General features: G+C 38.0%; 1 protein-coding gene across 1 annotated transcript in view; it reads left to right on the top strand.

Moving 5' to 3' along the window:
• The window catches only part of FCHO2 (FCH and mu domain containing endocytic adaptor 2), an 81,764-nt gene that overhangs the window by 30,003 nt on the left and 27,126 nt on the right, over positions 1 to 24,635 (top strand). The window contains exons 7-11 of the mRNA XM_044446544.1: positions 587 to 685; positions 1,828 to 1,924; positions 13,226 to 13,270; positions 17,877 to 17,949; positions 20,183 to 20,207. Coding sequence (XP_044302479.1) covers positions 587 to 685; positions 1,828 to 1,924; positions 13,226 to 13,270; positions 17,877 to 17,949; positions 20,183 to 20,207 — 339 coding nt within the window. The remainder of the gene's footprint in view (positions 1 to 586; positions 686 to 1,827; positions 1,925 to 13,225; positions 13,271 to 17,876; positions 17,950 to 20,182; positions 20,208 to 24,635) is intronic.

Below are 24,635 nucleotides of genomic sequence, written 5' to 3'. Positions count from 1 at the left end.
GTATGCATTTTTGCAATACATTAGAAGAGATGTTTAATTTTAGACTTGATGAAGGTCCTCAATGCATGTCTCCTTCCTTTGATTAGACATGAGATAACAATTTAAAAATATTTATATTCACTAAATGTTAATGCACTTAGAGTTGTTTTTTCTGACCTGGTGCCCATTAGATGTTCTGGTCTACTACTCCTAGCATTTCTGACCATTGGCCATGTTGGCTGGGGTTGATGGGATTCAGAGTTCAAAAAACTGGAGGGTATCACATTGAGGAAAGCTGATTTAGAGGACTGAACTTAAATAATAGGGTTCAGCTCATATGAACATTCTCTAAGGTCAATGGAAGGGCACACTATACATTGCTATTGTTACTGACAATATTTTCCAATATTAAATAGCTAAAGAATGAGCTAAGACCTACTTTTTTGTAGCAAAGAGGTTTTACATCTTTACCATCTTCCTTAGTCTCAACATCAAAACTAAGTTCGTTGTTTGAGTTTGATAGTCCAAAATATTCAGTACTTGTTATTGTGTTTTTGCATGAGTTTTTTCCTTAGTGTGGTAAACCAAATATTTATTTATGGTGCAGAAATTTCAAGATATTGAAGAAAAGCATCTTCTGCATATGAAAAATATTATAGAGTGTTTTTCAAATACAGTAAAAGAAGTTCACTTACAAATGGGTGAGGTAAGTTTTTGGTTAATTAATTATTAATTAGGCTATGGTTTAGAATACACTTATTATACCTGAAATTTATAGCCTTCCACCTTTAGCAAGTCTTTAATGTAATCCACTATTGCAGATCACTCAAGTGTGGAAGGAGGAGATGTGAGATGGTCTCTCACACAGCATTTGTAGATTGTATTTCTGTTGCATGTATCAGCTACATATTAAAATCATTTGAGGAAATTATGCATTAATTGAATGAGAATAAATTAAGCAACTGGTGTGGATGGTAGACACCGACCAGTGGGACTAAAAGAATATTAGTGCATATACTGCTTGGGAAATCAAAATGTTAATACATATATTCTGAAATGCCAGATTTGTACACATTAATTAAACATTCATATTTTTAGTTACCTGGAAGTCAACATATGGTTGTTTTTATTTATATTTTGTTAGTGCATGCTGCTTAGCATTTTTTCTTTGACGAAATTAAGTTTAGGATATAAAGCATGCAGCCATGAGTTTATGGCTATTTGGATGGAATGCAACTGTTGCAAATGATCCTTCTCCTCCCCACAACACGCTGTTCTCCCCAAAGGTCTGAACTGTGTTATATGGAGTTGCAGTGTGAGTGGGGAATTTTCTGAAATCAGGCAGAAGGAACTTGTGATTTCAAACATTTGCTCCTGGCACTGCTGTAGCCCCATATGACTCAAGCCCCAACCCTCTGGAGAGGGTTTTGCAGGGTACCAGGACTGCAGAAGGAGGAGGGGAAGACAAATGTTGGCTGCACAAGCTGCCTTCTGTTCGTACAACCATCAGATATAAATCATTTGTCTGTGAGCCAAAGAGTAGCCTAGCAACTCACTCAAGTGTCTTGTTCTAGCCCTGCGCATTTTCTCATTTACTTTAAACAACTGATCCCAATAACTTAGTAAAAATTTGCTTTTGAAATGCCTTGATTTAAAAAAAAAAATCAGTTTGCCATTCACAAGGATGTGGACAGAGAATTGAGGAAAACAAGCCTAAAGTCACTTTGTTGTTTAGATCCTAGCCTAATACTTTTGGATTAAAAGAATATGTGACAGAATGCAATAACTGAATTGAATCACAGATGTGTTAACTATTGAAGTTATGTCTAATTGTTTTCTCTCTCAAAGGTCCATGAAGAATTTATAAACAACATGGCCAACACAACAGTTGAAAGTTTGATTCAAAAATTTGCTGAATCAAAAGGCACAGGCAAAGAGAGACCTGGTAAGAAATACAAAATGTATCCATACATTCTCTTTAACAGTTGAGGTTATGCATATAGTTTTGTAAATGAGTATTTCAAATGCAATTTTGGTTAAAGAATTCTTTTAAGTGTAGTTTTGAATCTTCATTAGTATGAAAAACTATTCAGGATGTCTAACTACAGGCAGTAAAACTTCTATAAAATCATAGAATAGTAGAGTTGGAAGGGGCCAGAGGGCCATTGGGTCCAATGCCCTGCTCATTGCAGGTCTCCAAGTTAAACCATCCCTCTCAGATGGCTGTCCAGTTGCATCTTGAATCCCTCTAGTATGGGAGAACCCACATCCTCCCTAGGTGATTGGTACCATTGTCATACTGCTATAACCTTGTTTCCTGTTATTTGAGCCTGTTAGTCTGTGTTATTAGAGAGCTTGTTATTGAGCCTGCACTCTGGGATGGTGGAAGAGAGATGGTGGACTTTCTCTTTGTGATAACCTTTCAAGTACTTGTAAGATTCAGTCTTCAAGTACTTGTAAGGTTCATTCTTCTCTTCTCAAGGGTAAACATGCCCAGTTCTTTCAATCTCTCCTTGCTATATATGGGTACATAATCAAATTATTATCATCTTGTATGATAACCTTCTGAAACTGGGTTTGACATGCAGATTTTCACTTTTTTAGTTGTCTTGATCATAGATAATGGAAAGACATTGACACAGTTTTTGTATATCACATTTTCATTAGCATGAGCAGGGCAATTGACAAAATCACTATTATTTCCAAACAATTGTACTAAATTAATATTAAAAAGGGAATGAAAATCAGAATATTGATGATGATCAATATAACTATAGAAAATTGAGAGCTGCACCCTCCCATCTTTTGCTAACAATTCATGATGTTGAATGTGCATTAAATATAAAGCTTGTTTAAGGTGTGTTGCTGTCATAAGAAATCCCCTTGCCTCCTACAGAAATGTATTATATGCTGAGCAGTATAGGGTTGGCTCATGAAATTTGCAAAACACTTTTCTCAGTTTAATTTCAGTTTAAGATTACAATGACTATCAATGAGACTGTAAAAATACTATAAATGTACTTCACATGCACTCAAATGAGTGGTGGCCATATCCAGGAAGAGGAGGGAGAAGATAAGCCTCTTCGTGCTGGGCTACCCCACCCAGTGGTTTAGCTGCTTTGGAAAACTTATAAGTAAGACATGAGTGCTATTGTACCTTTCTGATTGTGTTCCCCAGCAACTGGTGTACCTAGGCATACTGACTCTGATACTGGAGTGAGCTTATAGCTGTCAGGATTAGGGACCATTGAAGAGTTCCAGAGGAAAATGGGTAGGAAAAGGAGTTGGCCTTGTTTTGTTTGGAAACTATTATTATTATATTATTACAAGCTATAATGTAGTTTATGTAATAGGGATGGTTTGTTTAAGCTGTAGCAAATGCAGGACACCATTTGCCTAATTATCAGCTTGGTGTGTTTTCATCATCCAAAAAGCATGGTGTTGTGTTGTAATTTTTTTTAAATTATTCCTTATTGTAGAATTTTGAAAAATTCCATATTATTGAATATATAAGAATACACACACACATGAAACTGCAACTTTATAGCAGTTAAATTTCAACAAAACACTCTATAAAGCCAAATAAGTATGTCTTCAAAGGTGTCATCTTATGCCACCCATTCAGATATTGAAAATGTTGTAATTCATTGCATTATAGTTTGTCTTTCCAGTGATGTAATGTCAGTTCTTTATGTGCCAAAAGGGTACAGAGGATCCATTTAGGCAGATCATTCATTAATTTCCAAGAAGCAGATTGTTGGGCTATTGGAGGATTGTTTCCTTCCCTCGACAAACCGTGTCATTGTCCTGCTTGGATGACTAATTACACAAATGGTGCCTAGCACATGCCAGTGGTTGAAACAAGTCACCTTGTTTCAGGATGAAACAATGGTCTGAAAATATGGCCCCTTGATATCTGAATGGAGAAACTTTACAGTTTTACAGGGGCAGTGCTTAAGTGCTCTCTGTTCTTCAGCTTTAAGAACAGCTTTTATACTTTCCTTGAATATGCCCTCGTCCATAAGGTACATCAGAGGACGCTATTTATTCTTTGCAGTGCAACTTTCAGTTCTACTACTTCATTTTTTAAAGGTACTATTTTTTTAAAGTGACATATGCGGGTATGGTAGGGTATTGTTTGAGCAAATGTGTAATGTAAATCAGGAAAGGACAAAATTTCTGGTCAGCAGAAAACATCTTGCTATTTTTTAGCCATGACAGAGAGCTTACACAGTAATGTGATTTTGTGATAATGTACATCAGTGATGCACAAACTCGAGCCTCACAGTGTTTATTCTCATACACTGATACAGAAGCTAATATTCAAGGAATATCTTCAAAAGGTACACATCTGATGTGCACAAGTGATAGTTGGCACACTCTCCTCAACAGACCAGTTAGTCCATCAGTAAAAGTCCCTGAATGAGATAGAAGAATCAACATTAGAAGCTGTGATTAGAAGTATGCAATTTCTGGAGCAGAAATGATATAAGCTTCTGATTTCAGTGGAGTACTGAGGAATAATAACTTGAGAGAGCCTCTGGTGCTGTTTCTAGTGCAATGAGGCCTAATTACATAATTCTTGGTCCTGAAATATTCATATAATCTAAAAGAAATTTGTTAAATTTTCCATACCATAGATTGCAGTATGCAATGCAGCAACGAGAGCTTGTTCAAATGGAGCCTCAGAAAGGTAGATTCCCACCTGATTTACCACCTTGTAGTGCCATGTAACTCACCAGGTAACATTGCTGTTTATACTGCAGTGGCATAATAGGTTGATCATTCTTCTGGGAAATATTTCACACTTTGTGGATGATGTAAACAGAAGTATGCCTGCAGTCGTAGGACACAGGTGTGAGGTACACAGATGTGAGTAGATGTACAAACCCCTACTTGGATTTCATTGCTTCATTGGATGTGTTTATGCAGCAGCCTTTTTAAAAAAGAGGAAGATTCTGGAAAGAAACACAAATGCACAAGCCACTTTTTGGCTTGGAAAAAGTAGTTTATGCTGCAGCACGAGGAGGGAGTTGCATATTAATTCCTTTCTGTGTTTTCATAACTGAAATATGTGCAAACATATTTTAAGCGAAATAGTTCAGAATTTTGGAACTAAAATACATAGGCCCACTTCACTACATTGGAATGTGTTAACAACTATTGATCTTATTAAATGGTCTGATTTTGGGTAAGTCCTGTGGAAATCAGACTGGATATTTATTTTAAGATAATGAAGGTGATCTCTAACAACTCAGCCTAATGATGTATTTGTCAGGAGCTGAGGTTTCTCATGACCTTTTGACCATTCAAAAGCCACAGACTGTTTTCCATGCAGAATGTTCTTTATTGACCCAAAAGCACAAATCACTGAGAATGAATCTCTGAACATGCACAGAACAGTTTTTTGTACCTAATCAGTTATTCACTTCCAGGACCTCTCCTTATGAGAGTGCCTGGGCCCCATCCCTCCAGGAAGGGCTTTCTGAAAGCAAACATGCCTCCTTACTGCACTTCTGTCCTCTACCTGGGCTGCACTTCTCTGCTGTTCATCTTGGCTATTTCCAGGAACTGCCTGTCCAACTGGGGATTCTGGCCCTGAGATAAGCATCTTTCTCATTTCAGTGTCTTGGCATGGCTCAGATGCTGCAGCTCCCTCCCATTCTGCTTCACATTCTGATGAATTCTAGCCAGCAGTCCTTGAGAATGAGGATGGAATGCAACCATCCTTCTCACTCCCAACATAATTGATGGCCCTAATGACCCTTTTTTGAATGAGTCCTTGTTGCTGTACACTCCAACAGAGTCAAATTGGATAGATTGGAATCAGGTATTCTATTCCCCATGAGATGCTGCTAATTTAATCCATATACTTTATGATGTAATTATTGGGCCTAACCAGGTTTGTTGTCCTTGGTTGGGAGATATAAAACAGCTCAGTAGTTACTCATAAGGCTAACAGTTTTGATGATTCCACAGCATCTGTAAGATTTTCAGATAGTTAAACATTTGTACTTTCTAATGTAAGTAATTTGATATGTTTTGTTGAAGTATAAGGGTTAGTTATTGGCAGTAAGACCTTTAAGCTAAAATAAGCAGGTATTTTTAGCCATGCCACTTTGCCTTTGCCTTATCCATCAATGGAATGCAGCCCCCAGTAGCTTCTCCAAAATGCAGTTCAACCCTCACACTGAAAGAGTTTCAACACCCTTGTTGTAGAGTGTTATCAAACAATCTGATATACAGTGGTACCTTGGCGCTCAAATTTAATCCATTCCAGGACTCTGGTCATGACCCAAATTGGTCGTGATCCAAGTCAAATTTCCCCATAAGGTTCAGTGTAAATATGGTTAATCTGTTCTGTAACTGTTATTTTTACCCCCCAAAATTTGAAGCAAAGTGACAAAGAACAACAAAGATCGCGGCCATCTTCCCACCCCCGAGTGATCATGCTGGGAGGGGGAGATGGCCTCGATCGTGCTTGAGGGTGGGGGGAGATGGGAGCAATCGTGGGTGCCCTGGGGGGGAGATGGGGGTGATTGCGGGTGTGCTCTTGCAGGGGAGACAGGCGCGATCACAGCCATCTCCCCCCCCCCCAGCATAATCACGGCCATCTCCCCCACCCCCTGAGCATGAACGTGGCCATCTCCCCCCGCCTCCAGCATGACCGCGATCACGCCCATGCAGGGAAGGCAGGTGCAGTTGTGATCCTCACATGATGCAGAGTTCACGACCTGCAGCAAAATGTTTAAGAAATTTCTGTTCTCAACCCAATTTGGTTGTGAACTGAGGCATTCATGAGCTGAAGTACCACTGTATTGGCTTCCTATTTATTGTAATACCTCAGTGAATTTTTGTTAGAACTGTTACTATGGAGCTGTAAATGTAACATTTTTCACTGGTTAAAAAGGCCTGTAAAGATCTGTCTTGTTGTAGGAGCATGTCTGCATGCTGTGTAGTTGTCCAATCATATATATGTCACAGAAATGCTTGTCCAGTACTATATTTCTATTTTTACTTTATTTTTGCCTCCACTCCTTTATTTTCTTTTTGATATTTCTATGAATTTGTTTCATGGATGTCACTTCAGACTGCATTGCTTTACTTGGGATCATGACTATATTTATTCCTTAGAGTAGTCAAAATCACCTTGACAGTATGTGTTCATTTTTTAAAAATACTTCCTTGTAACTGGACTACTTGTTTTGATAAAATCTTTCAGATTCAAAAAAATATAAAACAAGCTTTTTGTATATTTAGGATATATTTACCACTTTTGATGGAAGCATTACAATCTATCAGTTATGTTAAAGAGACAAGTCTTAAGTAATTGAACTGATTCTATTAGTTCAATGAGAATTTCAGGTACAAATGGTTAGATACCAGTGAAATCGTAACTAATGAAGTCAAAGGGAAATTTAATGCAGAAAATGATGGCACTATTTATTTATTTAAAGCATATTTGTCCCATATTGTATCTGAGAACAGATTTCTAGATGCCTTACAAAAACCAAAATCTTAACAGCACTAGATAAAATGAATTTCCAGTTATAAAAATATGCCATAAAAGAATTCTATATCATATATTTTAAAAAAGCATCAATTAAAATATTGGCTAAATAACATGATTTTGGCCTGGCACCAAAATGAATAAAGCGTCAGCACCAGACGCACCCCTCTGGAGAGCAGGTTCCATAGCTGACCAAAGAAAAGGCCCTTTCTTCGGTAACCACTCTTCTAACCTCTTTCAGAGAGGGCTCCTGGAGAAGGACCTCTGTGAAAGATCTCACAGTTTGGGCAGGTATATATGGTCATTCACGGTGTATCAGTCATGATTATTCACAAAACAGTTGTTGCTGTTAACAGAAACATCTTTGCACTAGGTAAGCCGATTAACATATGTAGTGAATAGATAGATAGATTCTATTCCCAGAGACTTGAATTGGAATAAAGTGTATTTTAATCACTATATGTGAATAGTCCCTGTTTTAATGACACATGACTGTCACTTTCAGTTCTTTTTTCATTTGGTTTCTTCTGACCTTACTGCTTACAGTTCTCTGCATGCACCATATTTGCTGTGTATTTATGCTGGAAATTTTTACTAACATTTAACGTATCTGATGAAAATGGACTATAGTAAACAAATCCGTATGTCATAATTAACATGTAATTATCTTCATATACTAGGTTTTAGATAAATGGGTTTGAAACCTGATCCTATGCTTGTTTGTGGGGGGGAGGGAGAGTGCTACAACTCCCAGGAGGCTCCAGCATGACACTGTGGCTGGGGATGGGTGGAGGTTGTCGGATTATTTGTGTCTAAAGATGTATAGCATTGTGCCCTAAGTAACTTTGTTCTGTGGTGGTAACTGATAAAAACACATCTTGATTTTTCATGTCTAAATATAGCAACAGAATTATCTAGAGGGTTGTTTTGTTTTTCTTGTATTGGTCAGAGTGAGCATTACTGTTAGAGAACACTATTGATTGACAGTTTAATACATATTTCTGGTTTTTCCATTCACATTTTTTTAGTTGATACCAAATATGAAATGGCACCAGAAGTTAGCAACAAGAAGATAGCTTGTGTGTTTGTACACAGAAAATTGACCTTTGTGTTTCAGCTTAACATTTATATACTAAGAGCAATCATTTGTTTTGACAGCAGAATTAATTGAGGCTAAAACAGTCGAAATTCCACTTGTATCAAGCTGTTCATTAAGAATTGCTCTTTGGCTTTAGTGCTGTCAGAAAAATAACCTGTCCCGCTATGATTAAATAGCAGAATGATCGTCGGTCCACTGCATTTGAGAAAGAGGTTGAATAAACTTTCTACTGCAGAAACAATTCAGAAGTGACACACTGCAAGGGGGGTCAGAATGTGCATTGATATCCAGCTGAGCTGTCAACTGGCACTGAGCCAGACACGCAAAGCTTTGCCATTTTGAAGCAGCATGTGAAGCATATGCAGTTTTGAAAAAATTGTCCTCCTTTCATGCATGATTTAATGCCAGAGGGGGAAAAACCTTTTGTTTTCATTTAAAACCAAGCCTACTGTCTTCTATAGTATTTGTATCTGCAAGTAGGTCTACAACTTACATGGCTTTTAAGTGGTGGCTACTTTTCATAGTGCTTCCATATAACATTTAGCACTTGGTTGGTTACTGTATCTTTCTACTAGAAGTGTTATCCTGAAATACTCAGATTTTTATTTTACTGTTCAGTTTATATTATTAATCAATTTTAGGAATGCATAGGTGCTGTTTACCTACTGTAAAGTTAGAATTACCTTCATGCATTCTTCTCTACCTACCTACTTAAATATTCAGTGCCTTTTTTAGGTATTTCAATCCTATAAGGGTGTAGCATTTGTCAAGCTTGGCCTATCTACTTTTGCAGAATGCATACTAGCTGACCGGTTGTGACACTAACTGATAGATGAAACACTTAACTGTTTTCAAGGCCATTAGTGCCACTTCACAGATTAATTAGGTGGCAGGTGACGCTGTGAGATGACTGAATTTAAAAACTGTCCCATTCATCCCTCTTGAGAAATGAAGTGCATCATCGGTGACTGGCAATCAAGAAATCTGAACTAGACTCAAAACAGAATTTGGTACATTTAGTACAGTATCATCAGTGTAGCTTCCAGTTTGAATAAACAAATATTTGAAAGTGGGGTCCAATTTCTTTTGAGTACTGCTATTGAATTTTTTGTTGTAGCAAAGCATTCTGACTCTTTCCTTATAAAAGGACCAATCAGATGTGTGTGTGTATGTGGCCAATTTCTTACATAATAAGATACTGTACAACTTTGTGTAGAGCCCAAGTTAGAAATAACTTTAGTATTGTGTAACACAGATGGGTTTCTAAGACATGACAACCCATTGTGGATGCTCATTTTTTATGAACCCAGACTGTTTTCTGTAGAGTGGCTTGTTAGTGGATTTGGACTGCATGACAACTCATGGCTTCTTTTAGTGGTTGTTGCACCCACATTGGGTCAGTGTGTAGTCTGAACCCAGGTAGCCAGTCCCGTCATGAGTATAGGGAAGTTGCAGGTGAACCACTCAACAGGTGTCACCAGCCAAGCTCACCAGTAACAGCCACTCTGCCAATTTCCCAAGTGGCACTTCAGATCACCCATTGGTATGGTCTCCTCCCACACCTGACTATGACCCCATTTCCCATTTTCATGGCTTGTTTCAACCATTGATGGACACTGACAATCAAGGGCCTTTCTTGACAGGGAGATTTGCAAATTGCACGGTTGCAGATGTACATGGCAAAAACCCTTTATCAGTAGCTGATTTTTAAAATAACTTTTACAGCTGTCAAAGCTCTGTCCTCTTGTAAATGGGGTGGGTCAGACTTTTCTGCTTTTCTGAGTTCTAGAGTCTAACAAACAAAAACAAAACAAGCAGCCTAGAGGATCTTTCTGGGAAGGGGAAGAGCAATATGTCACTACTTTTTGCCCACAGAGATTCCATTGTGACATCTCATTTTGATAGCTCACTCTCTGACAAATGTTGGATGAGAAAAAAATAACTTACTTGTAACTTTCTTTGTCATTGTTCCTCAATAGTGCCTTACATACTTTGACAGGTAGCCAGACTTGCTCAACAGAAGAGCAACAAACGATGTTTGCGAGCTGCAAGGGAGTGCCTGCAGGTGATGGTGGCAGGTGACAAGTGGGCACCTGTGTGTGGTGGCTGTGGGTAGCAAGCAACAAGTGGGTACCCGGCTACAAGCTGCAAAATAAAGAGCAGCACGTGGCTCCTGCACCTCGGTTTGGCCACTGCTGCCCCAACATTGATGAGGCAATGTTGTACCTTTGTGATGGAATTGTGCATGTGTGCACCTTTACAGATTTTTTAAAAACCCATGTAAAAAGTTAGAATAACGTGAGGAAATCTCAGGTGTACAAAAAAAACAAAAACAAAAAAGTAACCAGTGACAACTGCACCTTGGGCACTTTGACAGGCATGTCACTGGATGTCACTATAGAGATCATAAAATGTGATCTCCAGGGGAAAAAAGGGGGGAGCCATGACACAGACACAGCCAAAGAGGCTGTGGCTAAAGCTGGGACAGGAAACACGGTGGGTAATGCTGTGGAGACCCCTGGGATACTCACAGGAAGGCCAAGGGGGAAGGAGAGGGGATAGACGACCCATGGTGAACCTGATGTCTGCATACCTTATTTGCAAGGGGGGACATGTTCCTGTCCTAGGACATGCTATGACAGTTCCAGTGACAGACCACATAATACTGGCCCTCAGTATCTTGCCAGCAGGCTTAATTGTCCAAAAAGAAATGCAGGATTTTTAAATGCAATGTATGTGTATCTTCTACATAGAATAGTAGAGTTGGAAGGGGCCTTTGAGAGAGTTGTGGGGGGACAGAGAAACTGTAGTTATAAATATATTGGGGGGTTGACAATTTTTCTAAATTCAAAATCAATGGATTCGGGGTTGCTCAAAAGTAAAAGCAGTGAAAGAAAGTATCAGAAATACACACATGGGTGTGATACCAGAGTGAAAATACATATCCTATACTTCATATTTGAGCAGTAGAGGTTCTTAGCTACTCACCATTTGTACTGCAAGTATGCCTCTCCATGCTTTTCCAGTCATTGTTCACATATATTTGATAAGTGGCTAATACAGCATCGCACATGCAGTCCAAGTACAGAATGCAGAATGAGTAGGTTGTGCTCTAATGGTATAGGTATCATTTCTGAATATAATAAAGAGTACTGTAGCACCTTAAAGTATGATCTGTATATATTCTGGCATACATTTCATGGACTATAGACTACTGCATTAGGTACATGCAGTATCAAAGAGTTTCTGGCATATATCAGGGGAAGGAAAAGAACTGTAAACAGTGAAGTAGAAAGTCAATTAAATATAAAAAGTAGTGATAATGACAGTCCGATTATTAGTTGTGGTCTTGCACAGTGCAGTTGTTGAAGATAACAGCAACTGACATGATGTAAGCAAACTTGTGCATGTAGTATGAGAAGAATTTTTAATCTAAATTCAAGACTCTGGCAACAGAATTAAACCAATCAATGAATTCTGTTACCAGAAGCTTGAATTGGGATATCACACTGGCCACTGTCATTGACTCGTACCTGTTTTATGCATACCTGTGTTTTAAAAAATACATTTTACAGTAAGTTTTCTATATTTCTATATAGTGTTTTTAGCCATTAATTAAAAAAATGAAGATGACTCCTGAGTGGGGTTGTCACAGTTTTAAAATAGGGTTAAAATGGTCTATGAGGTAAATCTATGGAAATATTGATCTAAATAAATGTTGCAGAAGAGGTGTCCATATGTGTGGCGGCAATTATCTTGTTACACTGAGTTTCTCTTGCCAAATTAAAATGTCAGTGGTGAGCACATTTGTGGATCCTTGTGACAGAGATGTTTTCTCCTGAGACTGTGTGGGATGGAGGGAGAGAGAACATCTATACCAATACCTGCCACATGGTGTTTTCACTGTTTATATTCCTTAGACACGTAGGATAGTAGAGTTGGAAGGGGCCAAGAAGGCCATTGAATCCAACCCCCTGCTGTTGTAAGTTACCAGTTTACACCATCCCACTCATTTATTTATGTGTATAATAATAAAAAGGAATGCCTGTCAGCACAATAGGTGCAGGTTCATATGATATAAACACTTGAAACATGACTACTAACGCAGTAAGAATTATTTGGTTTTCAAAGCATATTAATTTTTATTAAAATGAGTCAACATAGTCAAAACCTGAATTACCATCTTCTATCACTAGGTGGTTTTCCTACCAGCTTTCCTTACCAATGCATAAGTTTGCTGCTGATATTGTCTGGGAGGAGTAGTCCAAGGATTGACATTATATTGCACTCTTCCCTTAGGGGAACAGACACTTCCCCCAGGGAGATGCAGAGGTTCACCATGACTGAGTCCATGCATAAGGGAGCCAGAGCCAACGCTATATTCAGACAGGGGAGCACATGTATCCAACTCGTGTACCTTACTAGTTTGCTGTGTCAGAATAAGGTCTGTGCCCACTGTGAAAACCTGGGTATATTTACTTGTCAAACATTATTTTTGTTGCCAGTGGCATATTTTTGAAATGTTTTAACTAGTTACTGAACCCTTAATTGCTTAAATATTATAGCTCTAATTTAATGGAAAATGCCTGTACATAATCCAAAACAAGTAACATGAAATATTTTCCTTGTTTTCAAAGGACTTATTGAATTTGAAGAATGTAATACAGCCAGTGCAGTTGAAGGTGAGTTTATCTTGCATTTCAAAATAATTTAAAACAGATACAGAACCTATCTTGGTTGATGGCAATTTGTCCCCCTCCAAGCATTCCAAAGGATGGATAACACCACAACTACTGAGCTCATTGCTCTATGCAAACCCATTTTGTCTTTCTTCAGGCAGACAAAGGTACAGAGTTCCATGTTTGTCGCAGCACAGAAATGGGAACTCAAAGCTGGGAGCTCACAGATTATGCACTGTTTCAAGCCACTTGGCTAAAAACGTAAGAACAGCAATGCTGAAACAGGCTAATGGTCCATCCAGTCCAGCACTCTGTGCCTATAGCACAATGGGTACAAAAGTTCCACCTACTCATGCTCTTCAGCTACTGGGGAATGCAGGCATAATGGAGGTACCACAGAGCCAACAAGCTTAATAACTATTTATAGTCTTCTGCTCCCTGAATGTGTCCAGTCCTCCTTTAAAGCAATCCAAATTGGTGGCCTTCACTATTTCCCGTGGCAGTGAAATCCATAGTTTCATTCTTCAGTGTGTGAAGAAGTACTTCTGTCTTGAATGTCCCAACAATCAGCTTCATGAAGTGACCCCTGGTTCTTCTATTATGGGAGACAAAGTCAGATGTCCCTTTCTTCACTTTCTCCACACAGTGCATATTTTTAAATAATTCCTATCATGTCTCCCCTTACCCAACCCCTCAACTTCCTCATGTGGGAGTTGTTCCTATGCCTTCATCATTTTAGTTGTCCGCTGACCGCTGTGCACTTTCTCCAATTCAGAGTGTCCTTTTTAGGTTTGGTGACCAGAACTATCCACAATATTCTAAGTGTGTTTGCACCGTAAGGGGAGTACAGTACTGGTCATTTAATGTTTGATTCCTTTCCTAATTATTGCCAGCATGCAATAATTATTTTTGATTCCTTTGATTTCACCCAGTACACCAGAACAGACATTAAGCTACGTGGCCTGTAATTTCTTGGATCACCCTGATCCTTTTTAGAAAATTGATGCTAATGTGGTCATTTCCAAGTCTTCTGGTACAAAGGCTAATCTTAGGAACCTGTTAAATATTTTGGTAAGAAGATCAGCAATTTCATATATGAGGTCTGGGATGAATACCATCTGGGCCTGGTAATTTATTATCATTCAGTTTGTCCAATTGAGAATTTCGTCTTGTCACTGCTGTCTGCCTTTATTCCTTAATGCATCAGTTCAGGATCAGGTGTCTGTTCTGTGTCCTCTGCTATGAAGACGGATGAAAAAAATTAACCAAGATTCTCTGCAACCTCCTGTATCTCTGTTCATGCTCATTTAATCCCATTATCATCCAGTGGTCCAGCTGCCTCCGTGACTGGTTTCTTTCTTTAGATATTTTTAAAGATTTTTTATTATTATTAGCTTTGATGTTGTTAGTAATGTGCTGTTCAGAATGTCTCTTTGCTTCCCTTACTGTCTACATGGCTCACCCCTGTGCAAGTTTGTGCTCTCTTTTGTTTTCTTGATTTAAGTAAGAGTTCTGTTTCTTGAAGAAATCCATCTTCTCTCTGATAGCTTCCTTGACTCTAATTGTTAACTATGCCAGTGACCTCTTGGATCTCATGCTACCATTCCTAACCTGTGTTGTACATACTATCTATGCCTCTATTTTTGTGGTTTAGAGTAATCTCCAAGCATTTTGATGGGATTAACCCTCTAGACTCCCTTCTTTAACTTCTTTTATTAACAGTTTCTTCATTAGTTTCTTCATTTTAGAGAAGTTTTCTCTTCTGTAAATGTAATTGTGTTGGACCACTTTTGCAGTCTTCCATAACACTGTGTATTAAAATCTTATAAATTTAAAAATTTATAAATATAAATTTATAAAAAATACATCAATATTAAATTTTTCATCACTGATTCCAATTGGTTCAATGCCATTTACTGCATTTATATTTGATACTATGTCCTGGGCAACCCCACTTAGGATTTATTCTAGGATTGCCTTTCCAGCAGTTGATGAACCATGAACAACTGGTCTACAGCACAGACATTTAGGACATCCAGAAATTTAACTGTCCTATCAGAACTGGAACATATATTTATCTAGTCAGTGTGTAGTAGTTGAAGTCACCCATTCTTACAACTCTGCCTTCACTGAGGCCTCCTGGTTTAATTCTCCATCTCAAGATCACCCTGTACATTCTGGTCTTGGGGTCACTAGTTTATTCACTAAATTAGTTTGGAGCTAGGTAGTGTTGTCCACAGTGCTTCTGTAGAGGAGTTTGCACATTTTAGATTATCAGGCTTGTTGGCCTTTTTACCATCTTTGACATACAGAACAAAACTTCCAGTATACCTTTCTCTGTCCTTCGTATACAGTTTATATCCAGAGATGACCCTCTCCTATTGGTTCTCTGAATTCCCCCAGGTTTCCATAATGCCCACTGTATGTAGCTTCTCCTTTAAAACCAGACACTCCAGTTCTCCAATTTTGGCTCTGAGTCTTCTGGTATGCACATAGAAACACCTAAACACAGTGTTTCTCTTCTGATGTAAGCAACTTACCTTTTGGCACTTCAGCCTCTCTGGTTGGTTATAATGTCTCACCATAAGGTTATAGTTATTTTCTCTCTTATGTTTGGTCATCGCCATCCTTTAAGGATGATTTCACCCATAGTGGATGCTTCCCAGCTCTTGTTGGCTTTCCCCAGGATTCAGCTTAAAAGCTGCTCTAGCATGTCTTTTATGTTATGCAGCCAGGCTAGTATTTGGAAAACCATCCTCTCCTCCTAAAGTTGTCTGAGCATCCTGCTTTTTGTATCTTCGTGAGGAATGAGGGGATTCCTCCAAGGGGCAGGAACCCAGGAAGTCTCTGTGGCTTGATCCAGAACTTGAGCAACCCAGAGGTTCTGTATCCGTGCTCTGCTATTTACAGTTTAGGTTATTCCTATTAAGCATCAAAAACTGATTTTAAATTGTAAGGCTTAAAATATTAGGTGAAATAATTCTTCAAGGTAAGATGAAAGTATGTTTAGTATAACTGAAAAGGATCAGAATTTTTATGTTTTATCTCCCTCATGAGCCAGAGTTTGCATTGTCTGTATGTTCTAATCCATGGGTCCTCAAACTACGGCCCGCGGGCTGAATCCGGCCTGCCATGCCCATATCCGGCCCACCTCAGAGGTTTTGGTCTGTCCGCACCTGCCGCCTGCCTCATCAAATGCGCAGCGAGGTGGCAGCTTGCTCGCTCGGAAATTGTTTTGGATTCACTCAGACATCTCCGAGTGAGCAAGCTGCTGCCTCGCCGTGCGCACACCTGCCACCACCTCACCATGAGCACGCGCACATGTGTGCACTGCCACCTCACTGGCCTGCGCCCGCGGGCACCCCTGCCTCACCAGCCCATGCCTGCCACCGCCACCTTTCAACTGGCTCCCTGTTAAAAAAAGATTGAGGACCCCTGTTCTAATCACAGAAGCTGTAGAAAAGTGTTTAACTCTGTTTTCTCCTAGTTAATGGAAGGCAGATTCCCTTGCCCCCTGCACATATACTCAGAGTCAGGTGTCCCTGAATCCAGTGCATGTAAATAGAACCATTCCCTCAAATCTTTTCTGTTAGATCTTCAGTATATGATTTTTAAAAAGTACACTGGCACCATTGACCTTTCTGGAACTCAAGAGGTTTCAGGAAGAAAATGTGAATTCTTACCAGTCTTTTGGCGGCGGGCAGTTTTGGGACAGAAACCATTGTTAGACATCCTTTAGAGACGTGAACTGTTAACATGGAGTTTTTGACTGCTTTCATTCTACCTAATGGCAAGTGTGAGGACTGGGGAAACTGTTTTGCTAGAATTCTATTTTTTCCCTTTTTTTGTTAGAACAAGTTTGAAAAGGTTTTGCTGGGGACTGTTTTTTTAGCTGCAGTTTTCCAGTGAGAAATAGAAATAAGAAACAGTGCAAAAGTGCCATTTCCACACTCTGTTGCTTTTATCAGCTGGGCTGGGCCGGGCCATGCCTCCTGCCTTACTAGTTTCTGAGAAAGAAAGCGGCAGCAGAGAGGAGGAACTGTCATCTCCACTTGTTCCTGCTTTTATCAGTCTGCCTTGGTGAGATTAACTACTGCCTGAATTTTCATATATTTCTTTCTCCCATCTCTTTTGCCTTTTATGTTTTATCATTTAGATTTTAATTACTGATATGTAATTTGCTTTGGGAACTTTTTTCGCTAAAGAGCAGGATATACATTTCTTAGGCAAATTAATGAATGCAGTTGTCCTAAAGTTCAGCATTGGGCAAGCTTCATGGAGATGTGTTCTCAGGTTTCCTCAGGACACTGATGCCATTCACTCTACTAACTTTTCAGAAGATCTAGGCAAGATATTGAAAGCCAAGAGTGGCCAAACTGAAGCTCTGTTCAAACAAGATTAGCATACCAGTTCTCTTGTATATGTGTATTATGACATGTGCTGATCTGCTTGAGTAAAGTGTCACTTTATGCATTGGGGTGCACTTGTCTGTGTTCTCTCTGCATGAAGACAAATTTTGCATTTACAGTCACAAGCTATTTATTGGAGATTCGTATACCTTTTAAGTGTGGTTTTAATCTAACAGCAAATTAATTGCTTATGTTTGCAGGCATAAAGCCAAGAAAAAGGAAGCATTTTGGGTTACCAGGGATTATTAAGAAGGAAAAGGATACAGAATCTGTGTAAGTATATCTCAAAGTTGTTAGTGCATTAAAAAAAAATTCATGCAGGAGTCTTTTTTTCAACCCAGAAAGCTTCAGTTTTAACAAAGCTTTCAGGGGCTGCAATCCATTAATGGATGGTGTCAAAAGAAATGAGGCAAAGCCAAAGAGGCAGAGTTTTCTGTGGGTAATTGTGATCAAAATGGCATACACACTAAGGGTGGCCCTAGTTGTGAAATGAGCATTCTCTTGGAAGTGTTACCTGCCCATGGGGTTTTTGGCAACTATTGTGAAAATTGCATTTGTCATAGAGGTGTCCCTTGTCAGAAAACCTGAAGGACATATGCATGAAATAAGGTTTTATAATGAATGAAAATTAGTTAAGACTGTGTCATCTTCTGCTCAAGTGCAATAAGACTGGGGTGGTTGATGAATGTGCAGCATACTGGAGGGATTGAACATAAAGCATTCAAGCAAGTGTGCAGTAATTATATACTCCCAGTTCCCACAGATGCCACAAAACTGGTTTTAACGTTCTTATTCTTGGAATGCAAACAGCCCTAAACATTGGATCAATCCTATAATATTGGTCAGCCTCCTCCTTCCCTCACTCAGAACACTGAGACTGGAGAGGCCTGGTGAAACCTTTGATCCAGTTGGCTCTGGGAGAGCCCTACTTTGATTCAGCTTGGTTCAGGATTAGTCAGATTCACAGCAAACCTCTACAGAATACTGTTTTTAAAAGGAGGATTAAAGTATGTTTATTAATATGCACAATATAAAACTGAAATACTCAGTGCTTTTTTTTGTAAAAAAAAAAAAAAGTGCCGGAACTCACCTCTTGGGGTCAGTCACTCTACACACACATAAACATAATGGTCGCAGCCGGCAGTAAGCACTGAGCGCACGACCACACGACCGATCCCAAGCTGAGCAGCTTCCCAAGCCGAACAGCGCCCTCCCAGCAGCGCCGACACACACGCAGCCCGCAGGCACTATTTTAATGCTTTTTGTTGCCGACCTGCTACGCCCGACAGGGCGATTCACAATCACATGGAAGAATCCATCAAAAAAAAGTGCCAGAATGCCGTTCTGGTGCGTTCTATGACAAAAAAAGCCCTGGAAATACTTCATTTGTTTTTATGAATTGGTCTTCTAAACAGAGCAGTTCTTCAGTTATTTAAATGAAATATATTGGCTGGATAAAGGATAAAATATTAATGTCATAACTTAAGATAAGACAAAAGTGTTTTTGATCACAAGTACAGATCCAGGAATATGGGTTCTGCCTCTCTTGAAAAAAGCTTAAACACTTAATGTGCAAGGTAGGCTCAGGCTTTGGTAGTGCTCCTAGATTATTAAGTTTGCAATGTGAGCAAGAATACCTTGCCCAGCTTTGGTTAGTGTGCCAACAATATGAATTTTTTGAAAAGCTGGCCATTGTATTGTTGTCCTTCCACTAGTAGTCAAATACCATTTTATTAGAGAAGGTCTTTGGCCTGCAAGTTGATCTGTTGGGTTAGGTGCTGTTTTGTTTTGTTTTGTTTTGTTTTGTTTTATTTTATTTTATTTTATTTTTTGTAATTTCTATTTTTATTGTATTTTGGTGTATTTTATTGTTTGAAACATTTGCATTATGCCTGTAAGCATAATTCATAGGCCATGTTTTGGTAGAAAAGAGAAGTACAAATCAAATTAGTTGCATTTCTTAGTTACAACAAAGTTGGCTTACTGCAACTATGCAAGTCTACCTTTGAAAAACATTCTGAAATTTCACTTGGTAAAAAACTCAGTAGTACAAGTTCCCACCTGAGCAAGGTTGGTAGGGGTAGTTTGTTTTGTTTTTGCTAGTTCAATTGGTTACACATCCCCACACCTTCTAAGGTGCTATTGGTTGTGAAAAGAACTTTTCTGATATAGCACTCAAACTATACTTTTCATAAGCTGTTAAATACCTTTTTATTGTTCCAATGCTCGTTGAGCTGCAGTGGCTGATTTTATCTCGTTTGGTTCCTTTTGTGATTTTGTTTAAATGTCTGTCTCCCATTTGTGTTTTGGTTAACATTAAGTATTTTGCTGTTTTATATTAGTAACCTTGGGCATTTCTTAAGCAAAGGCTAGAATATAAATATGAATAAATGACCTATACACTATTTTAAAGGCAATATGGAAGCATCTCTATATAATTACATTAAATAGCAAACCAAAAGCCCCTCATATATGTATTTCAACAAGTCATTATGTTTTTTTACAGGGAATGTCCAGATGCTGATTCAATAGTAAGTAGTTGTATTTTAAATAGAATTAAATAAAGCTGTTTTTTGTTTTTGGTGTGAACTTGTAGCTTTACCCAAAGTACGTACAGAATTTTCCTTTGATCATATTTATTTGTAGTTTTCTTTGCTCATTTTATCATTGTTAGCTCCTCTGGCTGAAATGAAACAGTACATTCCTAATATACAAGGGAGTGGAATCTGTTGACAGAACTGTTTTTAGTCCGTTTATGAGGCTTTCAGTATTCTGAAGAATTCATATGTTCACTTTATTTGTTCATGTGTGCCAATGCTAAAAAGCACTGAGTTAAACAGATAACTATTTTTTATCAATGTTATTTTTTTCTGTAGTCGATGTTGAAGTTGATCTATTCTAAATCATTGCGTCTCAGTAAAACAAATGCTTGTTTTGTGTGACTTTATTCTGAAGAAACTGATAAATAGATCCCTAGAATTATCATGCAAGTCATGGTATTAATGATTTTTGACAGCACAAGGAATAATCAGTGGAGTGAAAAGTAACTGGGGTTGACTTACAGTGTTTACTTTTTTTACTTGCTTGTTTTGGTACTCTATTTAATAATTAATGAAACAAATTCAAGTGTAAATGTGTGGCATAGTTCTTTCAAGCTACACCAAGCATTATAACTTATTCCTTTCCCATCACCCAGTAGTATAATTCTGCTTAACAATTTTAGAACATGAATCTTATTTTCTTTCTGCCGTAATATTTTTCTTTCTGTAATGTTATGCAGTTTTTACAATTCTTTACTGTCAACTTTAGCAAGCATGAGTATTCTTCCATATACCAAGCTTGTGACAAAAGTACACATATTCAGAGATCTCAGTTATTAAGACATATAATGCTATGGCAGAGTTCCTGTCAAAGGAAGGAAACAGTTGTTAGAGTTGTCAGTCTGTTGGAACTTAGTTGTAAGGTATGACTCAAGCATTTTATTTATTTATTTATTTTGTAGAAATGGCTTTAAAAGCAGTATGTCCAAGGAAATCTAGGAATCTATTGGAATGCGGGTTCTTATAAGGGGATTACTCAATTCAGAAATCCACCATTAGTAAAGAAGTTGCCCAAAGGACTGCTTATACACCACTACCTATATGTCCCTGCAGTGCGGAACCACAGGAGAACACTGGATGGGAATCTTGTAATCATTTCATGTAGGATAACAGGCCTGGATGGTGCTCTTCATACATACCCTAGAACTAGCCTTAGATATCTTAACAACATTTAGGAGTTCCCCAGCAGACATAAAAAGAGTTCCATGACAATGATAATTTTTTCTTGTAAATAACTAGTTTCAAAAACTTAGCAAAGTATACACACAAGTTTTACAATGCAGATTAATGAACCCTCCTAGCACTAAACTAGTTTTAGTTATTTTTTGTAAAGAAGCAGGAGGAAATAGAACTGAACTTAGAATATTGATGGTGCTTTTGAACCTAGGGCCATTATAAATTGACTAAATTAGATAGAACTTAGAGCACAGTCCTGTTCTTGTGTCGTGAATCTGGTCTTTTGAAATGTAGGTTCCAAGATACAATGAAATAAAAGCTTTCAGATCAAAAAGCATTGAATCAGTCTACAAAACTTGGTCAAGTACTTAGAGTGTTACTTTTTCAAAATAGCAATGCAGAACAGAGAGAATTATGCCATTGGCATGAAATTCCAAAAACATTGCAACTTTATTATACAGAAGTATCTCCTAGCAAAGCCCATAAGCAAGGATAAAAGTTTCCATCATTAATTTTCTGGGTTAATTTTATGTAGATTTTCCATTTCACAGTACCCAGTCAAAAATGTGTCTGCAGCTTCATCCAAATGTTGACTTTATTATTTGAAAACTGAGTACCATGCAAGCATCATTTCACCTGTGAAAACTTTTACTTGATCTTGTAGCTACCTCTTTGTAATGCATTGTAGTGCTTCTGAAGAGATACATCAATGCCAAATGAACAAAGTTTGGTCCTATGATGCTGGGGAGTATGGCATGGTAGTGCAACTTCATCTTAAAGAATTCCCTGGGCAAGCTGAGCAGCAGTAGAAAACAATAAAGCTGTTATTATTAAACTCTGCTTTGATACTACAATTGAATAGATGCAGAATAGGGACTGAGTGATAGAAAATTCTGTCTTTAAAAAATTACTTACTCCCCCCTCCCTAAGTTTGGTGTATAGCTCCAGTCATTCTTAACTACTGGTTAGGACTGATGGGAATTGTAGTCCAAAAAATCTGGAAGGCAGCAACATCCTTGCCTCTGCTATAAAGATTTAAAACTAGTGTTATACTATCAAGCGTTCACCAGCATGACAAGACTTCCTTTCCATTTTCTCCCCACTATAGCCTTCCAATACTACGTGAAAACCTGCCTTGGTACATTTTCTAGCTAGACCTTCAAAGCAAGAAAATTATCCCCTCCTATTTTCACTGTTCCATTAGCAACATAACAAATTTGGATCCCACCCAAAGATTGGAAGATGAATAGTGTATCATGTATTTTTAGAGATAAGGAGGGAACTTATCCCATAGTTAGGAGGATAACATTGACTTGTTTTCTAAATAAAAACATGCAAACAATTGACAATTATCTATTTTAAGTATTTTATTAGAAAACCTGTTTAGACCATCAGCTGGACCACATTTTATGTTCATATAAAAAGCCAGGTTTCTTCCTCCATATTAAAGAACTGTTTATTCCTCAGTTTGTCATAGGCTGTCCAAACTAGTTTTTAATAGTATTTTTAGCATTTAACTATGATAGCTAACAAAATAGATCCCAACTTCAGCCGTATAACTTCAGAATCTCTTTTGCTTGTGGTGTAATATGGCAATGGCCTCTACCTATTTGTATTTGTACCATTTACTTGTGTCAACTCTTGTTAGTACATTTTATTCTATCAACAAGGTCGGCTTGAGGTCAAGCATAGCTAAAGCTTTGTGATTCTGAAAACATAGAGCTAAGATACTGGCCTGTATGATTGCCACTCTTTCTGTTACTAAAATCATGGTGCTTTTTGAACTCTTGTCCACACATAAAAGAAACTGTACCTGAACATTCTGGATTTAAAATTCTATGCAGCATTTTACCTGCTTAAGCTATGTGATGGTATTTGTTAGGGTAACTGTAACTTTGGAAATGACCGAATTAATCCAATAATAAAAAGGAACAAGTTAAAGAGAAGCATAGTTACTGAGTCTATAATAAAGCAGTCAACACATGTTATCTATCATATTCTCATTCTGCCTAGACTAAGGATAAGACTATGTCATTTGACACAGTTCTCTTACTCTTGAATAAAAATGCTATTATATGATAGCATGAAGAGCATAAAGATTGGCTAGAATAAAGAGCCAATTTCATATTTAGAGAACAAGAAATAGGAGCAAGAGCAAGTCATGCTTTTGCTTTTTTGTTTTCTGAAAATTTGCACATCTTGCTACAAAGGTAAAACACAGCTTATTCCATTTGCATACACATTTTACTGCTTTTTGTGAACATATAGTTCCACCTACAATTTACAACATACAGAAAGAAAAGTAGTGCCATGGTTCATTGGCTATTTCTTTGTGGAGCATCAAACCTGTATATGCTAGGCCCATTTTTTAAATTAATTGGTATTTTCAGTCAACACTATTTTATCTTAACCTCTGATTGTAACAGAGGTTGAATTACATTTCTTCAAAGTGATATAATGTTTGGCGAATGTCTAGGTGAAGGAAAACCACTGAAAATGCAACTCAGACTTGCATCATGTGTACTCCTACTTGAGAATCCCACTCAATCTAACATTTCTATTTAACCATGCATGAGACTGGGCAATTCTTACTACGAATATGAGACACATACATTTCCTTCCTTGTGTTACAATGAAATACCTAACAGCGAGAAAAGTTAATGCATACTCAGAGGCAAAGTATGTATTGTCTACAGTGTACCTAAGCACAGTGCCAAACCTTATATTAGTCACTGCCAGTAAAAATGGACAGCTTTGCTGCTGGAAGCAATGTATAATGGAGTCTTACTTGTGCCCTGTAAGTTGTAACAAGCCAATGCAGGTCTTGTAGCAGTAGTTGAATTTCAGTAACTCACTTAGAATCTAGTCCATAATAGCTGCAATAAGAACAGTCATGCAAGGTTGCAGTATAGCTTAGTGATGAAGTTACAAAAACAGGAATAATAGGCTATAACCCTTATGCTAGAACACTTGGTTTGGAGAGTGTTATATGAGAAGCATTGTTTGATAATCAGGTACATATATGCCATATACTCCAGGCAGTGCCTTTAGTTTGAGGCATAGATTTACAACAGTTTATTTTGTCTGTAGATTACCTAGGTAAGCTTTAATAAACATTCATCTCTTAGTTTTTACACTGCAGCAGAAAAAAAAGTGCTGAAGGTGACAGTATATGTAAACTGA

The sequence above is a fragment of the Varanus komodoensis genome, unplaced genomic scaffold (assembly GCF_004798865.1).
Source record: "Varanus komodoensis strain SLA01 unplaced genomic scaffold, ASM479886v1 scaffold5, whole genome shotgun sequence".
NCBI lineage: Eukaryota > Metazoa > Chordata > Lepidosauria > Squamata > Varanidae > Varanus > Varanus komodoensis.
Note: the sequence above shows the minus strand (reverse complement) of the source record. Positions and strands in the feature narration are given on the sequence as shown.